This window comes from Cucumis melo, chromosome 12 (assembly GCF_025177605.1).
Source record: "Cucumis melo cultivar AY chromosome 12, USDA_Cmelo_AY_1.0, whole genome shotgun sequence".
Lineage (NCBI taxonomy): Eukaryota > Viridiplantae > Streptophyta > Magnoliopsida > Cucurbitales > Cucurbitaceae > Cucumis > Cucumis melo.
In genome coordinates, this window is record NC_066868.1 from 25,908,713 (window position 1) to 25,923,679 (window position 14,967).

The 14,967-nt window shown below is 33.4% G+C and overlaps 3 protein-coding genes across 7 annotated transcripts; all 3 read left to right on the forward strand.

Annotated features, from left to right (window-relative positions):
* Positions 1–719: 719 nt before the first annotated feature.
* LOC103483972 (serine/threonine-protein kinase AFC2) lies at positions 720–4,446 on the forward strand. 5 transcript variants are annotated; one of them, XM_051080141.1, is made up of 11 exons: positions 720–950; positions 1,612–1,804; positions 2,152–2,332; positions 2,436–2,484; positions 2,582–2,696; positions 2,925–3,016; positions 3,137–3,293; positions 3,385–3,449; positions 3,540–3,637; positions 3,740–3,846; positions 3,938–4,446. In XM_051080141.1, exons 1-11 carry the CDS (start codon positions 849–851, stop codon positions 4,009–4,011), a joined length of 1,233 nt encoding a protein of 410 aa, XP_050936098.1. In that variant the 5' UTR covers positions 720–848; the 3' UTR covers positions 4,012–4,446. The 5 variants fall into 5 exon arrangements, with proteins under 5 accessions (XP_050936098.1, XP_008439081.2, XP_008439083.2 ...); XM_008440859.3 differs by having other exon boundaries at positions 725–950; positions 3,740–3,842; XM_051080142.1 differs by having other exon boundaries at positions 877–1,068; positions 3,740–3,842.
* Positions 4,447–5,990: 1,544 nt separating this feature from the next.
* On the forward strand, positions 5,991–8,956 carry LOC103488951 (phenylacetaldehyde oxime monooxygenase CYP71AN24-like). Its single transcript, XM_008447918.3, has 2 exons — positions 5,991–7,081; positions 8,180–8,956. Exons 1-2 carry the CDS (start codon positions 6,101–6,103, stop codon positions 8,786–8,788), a joined length of 1,590 nt encoding a protein of 529 aa, XP_008446140.2. The 5' UTR covers positions 5,991–6,100; the 3' UTR covers positions 8,789–8,956.
* Positions 8,957–12,207: 3,251 nt separating this feature from the next.
* LOC103488935 (phenylacetaldehyde oxime monooxygenase CYP71AN24-like) lies at positions 12,208–14,938 on the forward strand. Its single transcript, XM_017044554.2, has 2 exons — positions 12,208–13,239; positions 14,162–14,938. Exons 1-2 carry the CDS (start codon positions 12,259–12,261, stop codon positions 14,768–14,770), a joined length of 1,590 nt encoding a protein of 529 aa, XP_016900043.2. The 5' UTR covers positions 12,208–12,258; the 3' UTR covers positions 14,771–14,938.
* The last annotated feature ends 29 nt before the right edge of the window (positions 14,939–14,967 follow it).

Genomic DNA, 14,967 nt, shown 5'->3' on the forward strand with positions numbered 1-14,967 from the left:
AAAAGGATTAGGAAATTGGGCCAAACCGTGTTTGGCCCAAGGATTATGATAAAGGGGATAGGGTTATCCTAATCCCTAAATAACTCTATCTTATCCTATTTTTACTTTTTTACAACTCTACGTTACCCTACCCAAACAATCCAATCAAAAATTTATTATTGTTTTTTAAATTACTACAATCATAACTCTTCTCCCAAACACATATTACCATAACACTACTATCATAATCCCTCCTCCAAACACATATCATCATAACACTACCTTTCATATTTTCTCTCCCAAACACATATTACCACAACACTACCAATAATAATCTATTCCTCAAACACATATTATCATAATACTAGGATTATCATAATCCTAGGATTATTATAATCATTTTCTTCCATAACTCTTTACTTCCCCCAAACACACCCTAAATATATAGGCAAATAAAAAACTACAAGGGCAATATGGTATTTTAACAATTTAATTTTGTATTTTTGAAAATTAAAAAATTTGGTATCTTATCCTATTCGGTGTGGCATATACTTTTTGTAGCACAAACAAAGAAAAGCAAACCGAACCATGGTTAACCTTAACCCTGGTTTGGTTATTAAAATCATTGACCGAGTTTAGAAAATGAGATTCCCTCTAAATCTACGGTTCCTTCTTTGCAACGTGGACGGTTCGATTTCCTCTCATCCTCCTTATGCTTCGTTGTTAGGTTAAAATTAGGGTTGCGTTTCAATTCCATTCCACAGATTTCCTTTCGCGGAATAATATTTCTTCTCGTCTCCTTCTCCTTCTCCTTCTCCAAACCCCCCACCCAATTCTACTTCTTCAATCCTTCTTCCTTCTGCGAGATCATGGAGATGGAGCGCATGATCGAGTTTCCTCACACACATCTTGATCGTAGGCCCCGAAAGAGGGCTCGTTTGGGCTGGGACGTTGTCCCTGAGGCCCCTAAGGTATAATCTCCCATCCTCTCTTTCAGATCTGATTTTATTTTGTCTTGATTTTGGTTTTGTAGATCTAGATCTGCCGGATTTTTCTTTGTTTAGGTATGTGTTAGTGTCACCCACCGAGGTATAATCTCTGATCAACGTAGCTTTACAAGCCTTTCGTTTTGTCTTCGTTTTTAATTAAAACTTGCCTTTTCTGATTGCTGATTTACGCTTTTATATATATATGATTTTACTCGGTTTATAAAGATTCTGTTTTTTGTTCTACGAGTCAATACTATTTTCTTGTAGTTTCTTTATTGATCTGTTGAGTTAACAAGTTTTTATTTTATATGTAAGCTCGAATGATTTAACTTGCCAGATCGGGTAAGTATTGCCTTTTATTCATATGGATGATGGCTCAAAACTTTTGTTTCTATTTTTATGAATGCTTTTTTCTCACAATTGTTGATCAATTCCACGATCTGTTGTACTTGGCGTTTTTTCGTTTATTTTTCCACCACCCGTGTCTGTTTACCATGCATCTGGCTTATATTTCTTGCATATCAAAGTATCCATACAACAAAAATCTTGCAGTTTCTTTTGCCTTATGGATAATGAAGACTCTGGGTGAGGATATTAGGTTTAGGAAGGGCAAACTTTTATATGAATGGGTGACTGTGTGTAGGCTCAGGTAGGAATATGTTGTGGACAAGAGATTGCGAATATTCCAAGCTTTGCATCTACAAGAGCACCATCAGATCATTCTTCTAATCCACTATTTGTTAAGGGAGTGGCACGAAATGGTTCTCCCCCCTGGCGAGAAGATGACAAAGATGGGCATTACATGTTTGCGCTTGGAGATAATTTAACTTCTCGCTGTAAATACACTTGACTATGATTAAAGAAACTTTTATGTGCTATCAAGATAGATCACCCTAGGATCCATCTCTTTTGAATTAGTTCCTTGGCTTATTTAAATGATGACTATATTTTAAACTTTTGCTTCCAACTGAAGATGATATTTAAAAGATTATTAACTTCACCCTAATTTGGTTTTTTTATTTTCTATTTTTAAAAATGAACCCATATGCAACTTGTCGTGCTTTTCAAAATCATTATTTATTTGGAATTGTTTAGTACTAGTGAGGTTTTGGGAATTACGAACTTTTCTTTTCTGGTTGCTGTTTCTTTTTCTTACTTGGTCAATTCATTTCTTCTCTGGCAGATAAAATACATAGCAAAATGGGAGAAGGTACTTTTGGTCAAGTGCTGGAATGCTGGGACAGAGAGAAAAAGGAAATGGTTGCAATTAAAATTGTGCGTGGAATCAGGAAATACCGTGATGCAGCTATGATAGAAATTGAAGTGTTGCAACAGCTTGGAAAGCATGATAAAGGTGGCAACCGGTGAGTTGTTTTTTCATTTTTGCACTCTTTCATATGCTGATGTTGGTTCTCTGTGGCTTTTGTCATTTTTGTGGCTATGGTTAAATGGCTTTATTCCTTGCAGTTGTGTTCAAATACGGAACTGGTTTGACTATCGTAACCATATCTGTATTGTAAGTATAAGGCTGTTTTATCATGGATTGATTTCCCGGATTCACCACCAAATATGGGGGGTTAAAATTTGTGGGTGAACTTAAATGGTTTTAACAGGTGTTTGAGAAGCTTGGGCCAAGCTTATACGATTTTCTACGGAAAAACAATTATCGCTCCTTTCCCATTGACCTAGTTCGTGACATTGCCAGACAACTGTTGGAATGTGTAGCATGTGTGTAGTATTTTATTGAACTTAGTCCTTTTTTCTTTCCTCATTCTTAGTGTCTTTTGTTTGTTTGCAAAATTTCAACTCTACAAATTTCTTCACTTCAAATTAGTTATTGCCATCTGCCACATGTTCATTTTTTTTAATTCAATTTTAATAAAATTGTCTGACGAGTCAGTTTCTTATAATTTTATGTTCTGTATCCTGATATTTTTATTGACCCTTGAAATTCAGTCATGCATGACCTACGAATGATACACACTGACTTGAAGCCAGAGAATATATTGTTGGTTTCTGGAGATTATGTGAAAGTGCACGACTACAAGGTACTTTTATTTTGTTTTATTTGTGGTTTCCTTTTTGAAAATATGGTCCTCTTTTTGAGGAGGATCGGACTAACTATTTTGGGTTCAGGCTTTTCATCATTAATTTGATCTTTTGTTCAGAATTTATCTCGATCACCAAGGGACAGTTCTAACTTCAAAAGAGTGCCCAAGTCAAGTTCTATTAAGGTGATTGATTTTGGTAGCACTACCTATGATCGTCAAGATCAGAATTACATTGTATCTACACGCCATTATCGAGCACCAGAGGTTATTCTTGGTAAGTAATTCTGATCATGTTTTTTTACATTTTTGTTTTCATTGTATATTCTGATTTGTGTTGAGTGTTGACCATACATTCAATTATGTAGGTCTTGGATGGAGTTTTCCTTGTGACATATGGAGCGTTGGCTGTATCCTTGTTGAATTATGCTCGGTATGTGTTTCTTTCTCTTTTAATACATCCTATATATTATGTAACTGGAGGTTTTGTATATTTGAAATCTAAACATGAAATCATTTGTAGGGTGAGGCTCTGTTTCAAACTCACGAGAACTTGGAGCACTTGGCAATGATGGAGCGAGTGCTTGGTCCATTGCCACAGGATATGTTGAAGAAAGTAGAGTGAGTTATTTGTGGCCATTTTTTTCTTTGTTATGTTACTTTTCCGGACTCTGGAGGCAGAATGCTGATGTGTATTTTCTTTGATTTTGTATGTAACCATAGCCGGCATGCAGAAAAATACGTACGAAGAGGTAGATTAGATTGGCCAGAAGGTGCAACTTCAAGGGATAGCATCAAGGCAGTTCAAAAGTTGGCTCGATTACCGGTTCGTATTCTTTCTAATGGGTGATGTTATAATGGTTGTACATGACTTTGTTGTTTATAAATTTTACCTTAATTATCTCGTGAAAATACATGCAGAACTTGATAATGCAGCATGTGGACCATTCAGCCGGGGAATTGATTCATCTCGTGCAAGGGTTGCTTCGATATGATCCCGCACATAGACTAACGGCCCGTGAAGCTTTACGGCACCCATTCTTTACAAGGGATCCCTTGAGGAGATAGTAGGATATGTTGACTCTCATTATTAACTGACTGGCATTCAAGTTTTTTACACTGTTCTACCTTCTTCTTCATGCAATTGTATAGCTGCTGGCAATGTGGGCGAGCCTGTTGAGTGACGATGCGGGCTCGAAACAACGGAGTATCTCTGTGATGTTGTAAATATATATCCTTACTTGAAGCAGAGTTTATGCAACGGTAGCACAAGTTGCTTATAATTGCACGTGATTCCTAATGTGTGGGTTGATTGATTGTTCAGTAAGATAGTAGTACACTAACTTAAATTTTTTTACAACATTTGGCTGTACGGTGAATGTTGAGATACGATGGTTGACAGACGTATAATATGACCCTATTGCCGAGTACACACATGCTATATTATGGCAACAACTAATCTACATCTTGTTGCCGATTCATAGAATTTTTCTTTCAATCCACAATGTTTTTGAATGTTATATCTCGATTATGTAAAGTGTAATGGCCAAAAATGTGTTCTGAAGCGATGGGTTGCAACATGTATGTAACAAAAAGGTGACCAAAAAACCAAACCGGTCTAGTGGATTTGTTTTGTTGTTTTTTTCATTCTTTAAAAAATTGCATATCCTTGTTTGCAATGGTAAAAAATTAAAATGTATGTAAGTATGGGTTGTTTTAGGGAAATTGCTAGGAAGAAAAAAGCAGAAAAGTCTAAATTCCAATTTATAGCAAAATGGACTATCTATTTGCTGTAATTCATAATCAATAGGACTAATTCATAATCAGTATTGAGAATGGAAATTTTTATCAGACATCATTGAAGCAATCCCAAAATACTTTCCATGCTCTTATACGACATAAATACAACATGCCTATCAATAATGTAAGGTATGCTTTTATGGAAATTTAGAACCTATCGTGAGGTTAATAGTTCTCATTTTCTTAACTTCATAGAAAACTATTGTATCCCTCGGTTTGGCTGTTGGATTGTGACATGAAGCTTGCTCCATAGAGTATCATCCAATTTCAAAATTTGGTGTTAAAGTTGTAGTCACTATACCATTTAAAGAATAATGCATATAACATACAACGAGTACATCTATCCGTTTATGAAAGAAAGATATACTTCCAAGCATGAAAGCTTAACAAATTAAGTCACTACTCAATTTCATTCAACAAAGTTGATTCTCTAGGAATCGATCATTTTTCTTGTCCTATCTCTCCAGAACCCGCCAACTCCCCTCTCTCTACCTACAAGCTCTCTTACACATCTTTGGCCTTTACTTTGTTTTAAAAAAAGAGAAAGAGAAGTCAATTTCTCCCATCTAACCTTATATCTTAGGAAAAGACAATTTAACTCCCAACTCCTAAATGGTAAAAAAAATTTGTATTATTTAGGATGCGGTGGCGCCTCCGATTTCGGAACTTGAATCGGCCGAATCTCTCCGTTATCTTCACCGCATCATCATCTCCACCGACGCTACCTTTATTTTCTTAAATTTAAACAATCATATATATTAAATTAAGATTACCAATTTGGACATGTTCCTTCTTTCTTCTTTTCTTATTTATTTATGGTGAAGCAAACCAATTTGGAACTTACAAAAATGTTATATTAAAAAAGGGATTTTTGAAAATTATTTGGAAATTCAACCCCACCTCAAACTCCTTAATGATTAGAGAACAAAGAAAAATTTAAAAGACGAAGTAATTTGATAATATTCTAACTTTATATATAATTTTTTCATTGTTTTAGGTAAATGCAATCTAGAGTAAATTTTAGGATATAGCTCGTTAAAGTATTCGGTTATAAATTATCATGCGACACTTTTTTTTTTTTAAAGATATTTATTTTGTATTATTTTTGTTATTTATGAATAAAGACACGAATCCCAAAGTTTTGCGAAAAAGATTAAACTTGTAAATTAACATTTTTTTTACTCCCCCCTCATAGTCAATGACACTCCCCTTTCCATTATATATAGCTTGATATAGAACTTAAGGAATTCACAAAACCATACCCTCAAGAAGAAGGGATAGTAAATGGATCCAACATCTCACAAAAATCTCCACCAACTTCTACACCAAATTACTCAATCTCCATATGGACAAAGCATCATTATTCACTTCAAACCCATCTCTTTTCCTCTCATCTTCTTCTTCCTTTTCCTCTTCTTCCTAATTTCACTTAAACTCTTATCCACCAAAAGCCCAGAAATCAAGAACTTACCACCATCACCCCTACAACTCCCAATAATTGGCAACCTTCATCAATTTGGCAGTCTCCCACATCGCTCACTGGCATGTCTTTCAGAGAAATATGGTCCTCTAATGCTCCTAAAACTCGGCCGAACCCCTACACTCATTGTCTCATCTTCAAAACTAGCAAAAGAAGTAATGAAATCCCATGATATCATCTTCTCAAGCAGATCCCAAAACACAGCTGCAAAATCCTTACTCTATGGATGCCATGATGTGGCCTTTGCTTCCTATGGAGAGCATTGGAGACAAGCCAAAAAATTGTGTGTTTTGGAGCTTTTGAGTCCAAATAGAGTTGAGTATTTCCAATATATTAGAGACGAAGAAGTTGGAAAGCTCGTGGAAAGGATTGGTGGTGAGTCGTCTGGTGTGATCAATCTCAACCAACTTCTGGTATCAACTTCAAACCATATAGTGGGGAGATGTGTTTTGGGTGAGAAATTTAAGGAAGAAAATGATGGGTTTGGTGAAGTTACAAGGAAGGCCATGGTGCTTTTAACAAGGTTTTGTGTTGGGGATGCTTTTCCTTGGTTTGGATGGATTGATGCGTTGAGAGGATTTCGTGCAGAACTCAAAGCTTGTTTTGAAACATTGGATAAGCTTTTTGAGAAAGTGATTGAAGAACGTAGGGAAAAATTGAAGATGGGTGATGATAATAATGGATTTTATGATGAAAAGGATTTTGTGGGGATTATGCTCAAATTGCAACAACAAGATGCTCTTCATTATCATTTCACTATGGAAGATATCAAAGCAATTTTACTGGTTTTGTTTCTTTTTCTCTCTTACATGCTGACCATTATTTATTTACAATCAATTATTAGGTATAACATCAGTTTAAGAAATTCATCTTTGTGTAGACTATTCTTTTCTAAAAATGGTTTAAAATATACCTAAAAATCTATTATGCCTATCAACCAAATTATTCTTTACATAAACAGAAATTTGTGTTATAATAAATACGTAAATAACTCTACCATTTTTTCTTGTATAACTTGAAAGGAAAGCATGTACAACACTGTTCACTTAAATTTTGCTTCATAGTTATAATAGGTACCAATTTTAGAATAATAATTAAGTATATAATAACGATTTAAAAAAGTTGTAAATATAGCCAAATTTATTAGTGATAAACTTTTATCGTCGATAAATTTTATGATATATCACATCCGTGATAAACCAATATTTGCAACATTTATCTATATTAATAAACTTTAACATATTTTGTTATATTTTGATTTTTTTAAAAAAATATTTTATATATGATAATATTTTGAATATAATTTGTATATTTGCAAATAACATAATGGAACTCTTTGTATGCGAGATAAACGTTCGCATCAAGAAAAGCATATAATCATCTCAAGACTAATTAATTAAGATGGAACCTTCTTTATGGAGAAAATTTTCTTAGTATAGTAGAAAAATTAATTTCAATACCCTCTTCCCTTATAATTTATACTTAGCCTTACTATTAATAACAATTTCTCTGCTTTTTAGTATTTTTATCGAATATAATAAAATGAACAAAGAATAATATTTACCAACACAACAAAATATCATGGTTAATTAGTGATTGATATTAATAGACACTCGTAAGCTAGTATAAATACATCGATGGTTTTCGCCATTTACAATAATTATCTTTTTTACTAACAATTTTCTCTCTCATATTTAGTTTCTATCCTTTCATGGCCTCTCTCATCTTTTGATTATTTTTCAACTCTTCAATTCTTTTTAACATAAATTCACTCCCTGATTTTTTGCAACTTTTTTTTCTTCTTTTAATTTAAAGAACTTCTTTCACTCTCATTTTTATTTTATATAGCAATTTTTATTTTATGACTATTATTGCAAATGCAGGATATGTTTGTAGGTGGAACGGACACGACAGCAACAGGTTTAGAATGGACAATGGCAGAGCTGATGAGAAACCCAACAATCATGAAAAAAGTTCAAGAGGAGGTCAGAACAATAGTTGGTCGAAAACCAAAGATTGAAACAATCGACATTCAAAAAATGGAGTACATGAAATGTGTTATAAGAGAATCTCTAAGGCTCCATCCTCCTCTTCCCCTCTTGCTGCCAAGAGAAACAATGGAAAGTGTCAACCTTGAAGGTTACCACATTCCACCAAAAACAACGGTTTGGATCAATGTTTGGGCAATTCAAAGAGACCCCATGATGTGGGAAAACCCAGATAAGTTCATACCAGAGAGATTCATGGAGGAAAAGAAATCAGTTGATTTCAAAGGTCATGACTTTGAGTTCATTCCATTTGGGAGTGGAAGAAGGAAGTGCATTGGAATGTCATTTGGGATTGCTTCTTTTGAATATGTATTGGCCAATCTTCTTCATTGGTTTGATTGGAAGCTTCCAGATGGGGAGTTGTTGGATATGACTGAAGAAAATGGTCTTTCTGTTTTTAAGAAACTTCCTCTCAAGCTTATCCCAATTCCATTTTCTCCCTAATTTTTTGTGTTTTCCCTTAATCATTAGGTATATTGAGTGACTGAGTGAGTGAGTATAAATAGTAATGTGTTTGTTATAGTTATGAAGTAATGAGTAGTTTGTTTATGAAGTCACAATGTGAAATATCCATGTCTGTGAAATATATATGTCTAGAAAAATTATTGGTTTCTTCTTCTTCTTCCCACCATAAGTTTGAATTTTAAATTCTTAAAGCAATTAACTTCTTTGTTGTGGGACTTTTAGCTCATCCTTTATGGACAGAGTAGTTTGATTTAAATAAATATACCTAAGATGATTCCCTAACTCCATCATATACACAAAATGTGATATATTTTTTTTAATATTTAAAGAAAAAACAGAAAGAAAAAGAAAAAAAAAAAACGATTCAAATTAGTGGAATAGAAAATCTGATGGGAAATGTACGTATGCACCAAATTTAATATTGAGAGGAAATTGATTCATCTCGTGCAATGGTTGCTTCGATATGATCCCGCACATAGACTAACGGCTCGTGAAGCTTTACGGCATCCATTCTTTACAAGGGATCCCTTGAGGAGATAGTAGGAGGATATGTTGACTCGCATTATTAACTGACTGGCATTCAAGTTTTTTACACTGTTCTACCTTCTTTTTCATGCAATTGTATAGCTGCTGGCAATGTGGGCGAGCCTGTTGATCGACGATGCGGGCTCCAAACAAAGAAGTATTTCTCTGTGATGTTGTAAATATATATGCATGCTTACTTCAAGCAGAGTTATTGCAATGGTAGCACAAGTTGCTTACAATTGCACGTGATTCCTAATGTGTGAATTGATTGTTCAGTAAGATAGTAGTACACTAACTTAATTTTTTTTACAACATTTGGCTGTACGGTGAATGTTGAGATACGATAGTTGACAGACGTATAATATGACACTATTGCTGAGTAGCAGGATGCGTACCTAAATTCATTTGTTTGATTAATAACTATGTGTGTACATGTTATATATTATGGTAAGTAACAAATAATTTACATCTTGTTGCCGACGCATAGAATCTTTCTTTCAATCCACAAAATGTTTTTGAAATGTTATATCAATTATGAAAAGAAGGGCCAAAAATGTGTTCTGAAGAGATGGGTTGCAACCAAAAACCAAACCGGTCCAGTGGATTTGTTTGGGTTTTTCCTTTTTTTTTTTTTAATTAAATTGCACATCTAAGTTTACATTGGAAAAAAAAATTAAAAAAATGTATTAGCATGGTTTTTCTAGAAAAATAGCTAGGAAGAAGATAAACAAAAACATCAAATTTCAATTTATGAAGAAGTGATACTCAATTAGTAAAATGACTCCAATACTAAAATAAAAATAAAACTATAACTTTACGAGAAAGGAAATGTACCAAAATTCAGAACCAATGCGTTTATAAATAAAACCAAATAAGGTTTGAACTTTAATTGAACATTTGGTTTGGATTCATTTCTTTTGTAAAACTAATTAGGGCTCTTGGTTGATTGTTTTGTAATGTGATTGTAATTCATAATCATGTAGTTAGGTGTCTTTTTATGGTAATTTAAAACTTATTGTCTTTTTAAAGAATAATGTATATAACATATATCGAGTATACCATTACGTTTAAAACTAAAATTGTTAAAAAGATTTATCCATTTATGAAAGAAAGATATACGTCCAAGCATCAAAGCTTAACAAATGAAGTTATTACTCAACTTCATTCAACAAAATTGATTCTCTAAGAATTGACCATTTATGTTGTCCTATCTCTCCATAATTCACCAACCCCCTCTCTGTCTCTGCCTACAAACTCTCTTACACATCTTTGGCCTTTTACTTTGTTTTAATAAGAGAGAAAGATAAGTCAATTTATCCTCTCTAACCTTATATATTAGGAAAAGACAATTTAACTCTTATCTCCTAACTCGTAAACGGACGTAAAAATTTTGTATTGTTTTAGGATATGGTGGCGCCTCCGATTTTGAAACAAGAATCGGCCGAATCTCTCCGTTATCCTCACCGCATTGTCATCTCCACCTACGCATTCTTCATTTTCTCAAATTTAAACAATCATATATATTGAATTAAGATTACCAATATGGATGTTTTTTTTTTTAAATCTTTTTATTTATGGTGAAGCAAGCAAATTTGGAACGTACAAAAATGTTATATTAGGAGAAGGGTTTTGGACAATTATTTGAAAATTCAACCCGGCTTCAAACTCCTCAATGACGAGAGAACAAAGAATAATTGGAAAACCAACTAAAAATAAGTAAATTGACAAAGTAATTTGATAATATTGTTAAATGAAAATTTTGAGTTAGCAAATATTTATTATTATTTTATTTTAAACATGCATTCCCAATCTCCTTTGTAACCCATACATTCATTCATGGATTTGGCCCTAAGGGCACCAAGTTTTGGAAGGGGTGAAAAGATAAGCAAAAGTAGGTTTGCTAATATCTCAACACGCTTTGCCGCTGTAGCTCGATCGAGAATAGGAATAGAATAATAATATAATATATTTTTGCTAAAAACTATTTTTAATTTTCAAAACCGTCGTTGGAGCCTCTCTCCCCTCTTACTAGATATGGGTCTCATTCTTTTCTCTTCTTATGATTATATAACAACAAACACAATGATATCTTTCTCTCCAAAGTTTTCTCCCAAAATTCTCTTTTAGTACTCCGAGCATTAGAGTGTTTATTGAGTGTTGAGATTCCGATTAGTTTCAGTGCAAAACTAATTGAAGAACACAACTGTTTTATCCTTGAGACGATGGGCCTATACAAATATGTTTGCACAAAAAGAGTAGAGCCGCAAAACGTCTTAAAAGAAAGCGAAATCCGCAACTCAACCCTTTTTCTAACCTGTTTCTGTTTTGCAGTACGCGTTTTGACCAAGCGACAAGTGAGTTCATTAGTTGGCGATTTAACCATTACGCAAGCTGACTAGAGAATGCATTCTGACCAGGTGAGATACCAACACATTACACGAGATACAAGGCAAGGAAGCACACGTTTTGTCTCGACATTCTCTCTAGCCGTTAAGGCTTCTCAACAAATCACTTCTTCTAGTCCAATTGTTTGACTATTTTCTAATGGAATCTTGATCATTGTTTTAAGTAAACGTAACTTAAAGGGCATTTTAGGATGTAACTATTTTTATGTAGCGTTCAAATATTCGATTACTAAGTTATCACGAACAAATTCTTTTTTTTAGAAAAGATATTTATTTTGGAAACTTTTTTTGTTTTAGGATTGAAAGGAGATGTATGAAGAAGACAATATATACTCAAATTCTACTTATTATATTAAAAATCAAAGTTTCGTGATGATGATTATACTTGTAAATCAACATTTTCTTCCACCTCATAGTCAATTATCACACTCCCCTTTCCATGTTATATATATATGTATATAGTTTGATATAGAACTTAAGGAATTCACAAAACCATACCCTCTTAGAAAAAGAGAGTAAATGGATCCAACATCCCACAAAAATCTCCACCAACTTCTACACCAGATTACTCAATCTCCATATGGTCAAAGCATCATTATTCACTTCAATCTCATCCCTTTTCCTCTCATCTTTTTCTTCCTTTTCCTCTTCTTCCTAATTTCACTTAAACTCTTATCCACCAAAAACCCAGAAATCAAGAACTTACCACCATCACCACCACAACTCCCAATAATTGGCAACCTTCACCAATTAGGCAGCCTCCCACATCGCTCATCGGCATGTCTTTCAAAGAAATATGGCCCTCTAATGCTCCTAAAACTTGGCCAAACCCCTACACTCATTGTCTCTTCTTCAAAACTAGCAAAAGAAGTAATGAAATCCCATGATATCATCTTCTCAAGCAGATCCCAAAGCACAGCTGAAAAATCCTTATTTTATGGATGCCGTGATCTGGCCCTTGCTTCCTATGGAGAGCATTGGAGACAAGCCAAAAAATTGTCTGTTTTGGAGCTTTTGAGTCCAAAAAGAGCTGAGTATTTCCAATATATTAGAGATGAAGAAGTTGGAAAGCTCGTGAAAAGGATTGGTGGTGAGTCGTCTGGTGTGATCAATCTCAACCAACTTCTGGTATCAACTTCAAACCATATAGTGGGAAGATGTGTTTTGGGTGAGAAATTTAAGGAAGAAAATGATGGGTTTGGTGAAGTTACAAGGAAGGCCATGGTGCTTTTAACAAGGTTTTGTGTTGGGGATGCTTTTCCTTGGTTTGGATGGATTGATGTGTTGAGAGGATTTCGTGGAGAACTCAAAGCTTGTTTTGAAACATTGGATAAGCTTCTTGAGAAAGTGATTGAAGAACGTAGGGAAAAATTGAAGATGGGTGATGATAATAATGGATGTTGTGATGAAAAGGATTTTGTGGGGATTATGCTCAAATTGCAACAACAAGATGCTCTTCATTATCATTTCACTTTGGAAGATTTCAAAGCAATTTTACTGGTTTTGTTCCTTTTCTCTCTCACATGCTCACCATTATTTATTTACAATCAAGTTTTGATTTACTCAAGAAAAAAATATTTTGGAAGAATTTCATTTTTGTTTAAACTATTTTTTTTTATAGAATAATAATTAAATATATAGTAATAATTTAAAAAATTATAAATATAGCAAAATCTATTAATGATAGACTTTTATCGTGGATAAATTTTATGGTATGTCACATCATTGATAAACCAATATTTGTAACATCGTCTATATTGATAGACTTTTAACATATTTTGTTATATTTTTAATTTTTTAATAGTATTTTATATATGATAATATTTTGAATATAATTTATATATTTGCACTCTTTGTATGCGAGATAAACGTTCACATCAAGAAAAGCATGTAATCACATCTCTAAGACTAATTAAGATGGAACTTTTCTTATGGAGAAAATTTTCTTAGTATAGTAGAAAAATTAATTTCAATACCCTCTTCCCTTATAATTTATAGCTGAGTCTTACTATTAATAACAATTTCTCTGCTTCTTAGTATCTCTATCGAATATAATAAAATGAACAAAGAATAATATTTACAAATACAACAAAATATCATGATTTATTAGTGATAGATATTGATAGACACCGTAAGCTAATACAGTCTATCAATAAATATTTAGATTTATAAATACTTTGTTGGTTTAGCCATTTACAACAATTATCTTTTTTTACTAACAATTTTCTCTCATATTTAGTTTCTATCATTTCATGGCCTCTCTCATCTTTTGATTAATTTTCAACTCTTCAATTCTTTTTAACATAAATTCACTCCCTGATTTTTTGCAACTTTTTTTTTCTTTTAATTTAAAGAACTTCTTTCACTCTCATTTTTATTTTATATAGCAATTTTTATTTTATGACTATTATTGCAAATGCAGGATATGTTTGTAGGTGGAACGGACACGACAGCAATAGGTTTAGAATGGACAATGGCAGAGCTGATGAGAAACCCAACAATCATGAAAAAAGTTCAAGAGGAGGTCAGAACAATAGTTGGTCGAAAACCAAAGATTGAAACAATCGACATTCAAAAAATGGAGTACATGAAATGTGTTATAAGAGAATCCCTAAGGCTCCATCCTCCTCTTCCCCTCTTGCTGCCAAGAGAAACAATGGAAAGTGTCAACCTTGAAGGTTACCATATTCCACCAAAAACAACGGTTTGGATCAATGTTTGGGCAATTCAAAGAGACCCCATGATGTGGGAAAACCCAGATAAGTTCATACCAGAGAGATTCATGGAGGAAAAGAAATCAATTGATTTCAAAGGTCACGACTTTGAGTTTATTCCATTTGGGAGTGGAAGAAGGAAGTGCATTGGAATGTCATTTGGGATTGCTTCTTTTGAATATGTATTGGCCAATCTTCTTCATTGGTTTGATTGGAAGCTTCCAGATGGGGAGTTGTTGGATATGACTGAAGAAAATGGTCTTTCTGTTTTTAAGAAACTTCCTCTCAAGCTTATCCCAATTCCATTTTCTCCCTAATTTTTTGTGTTTTCCCTTAATCATTAGGTATATTGAGTGACTGAGTGAGTGAGTATAAATAGTAATGTGTTTGTTATAGTTATGAAGTAATGAGTAGTTTGTTTATGAAGTCACAATGTGAAATATCCATGTCTGTGAAATATATATGTCTAGAAAAATTATTGGTTTCTTCTTCTTCTTCCCACCATAAGTTTGAA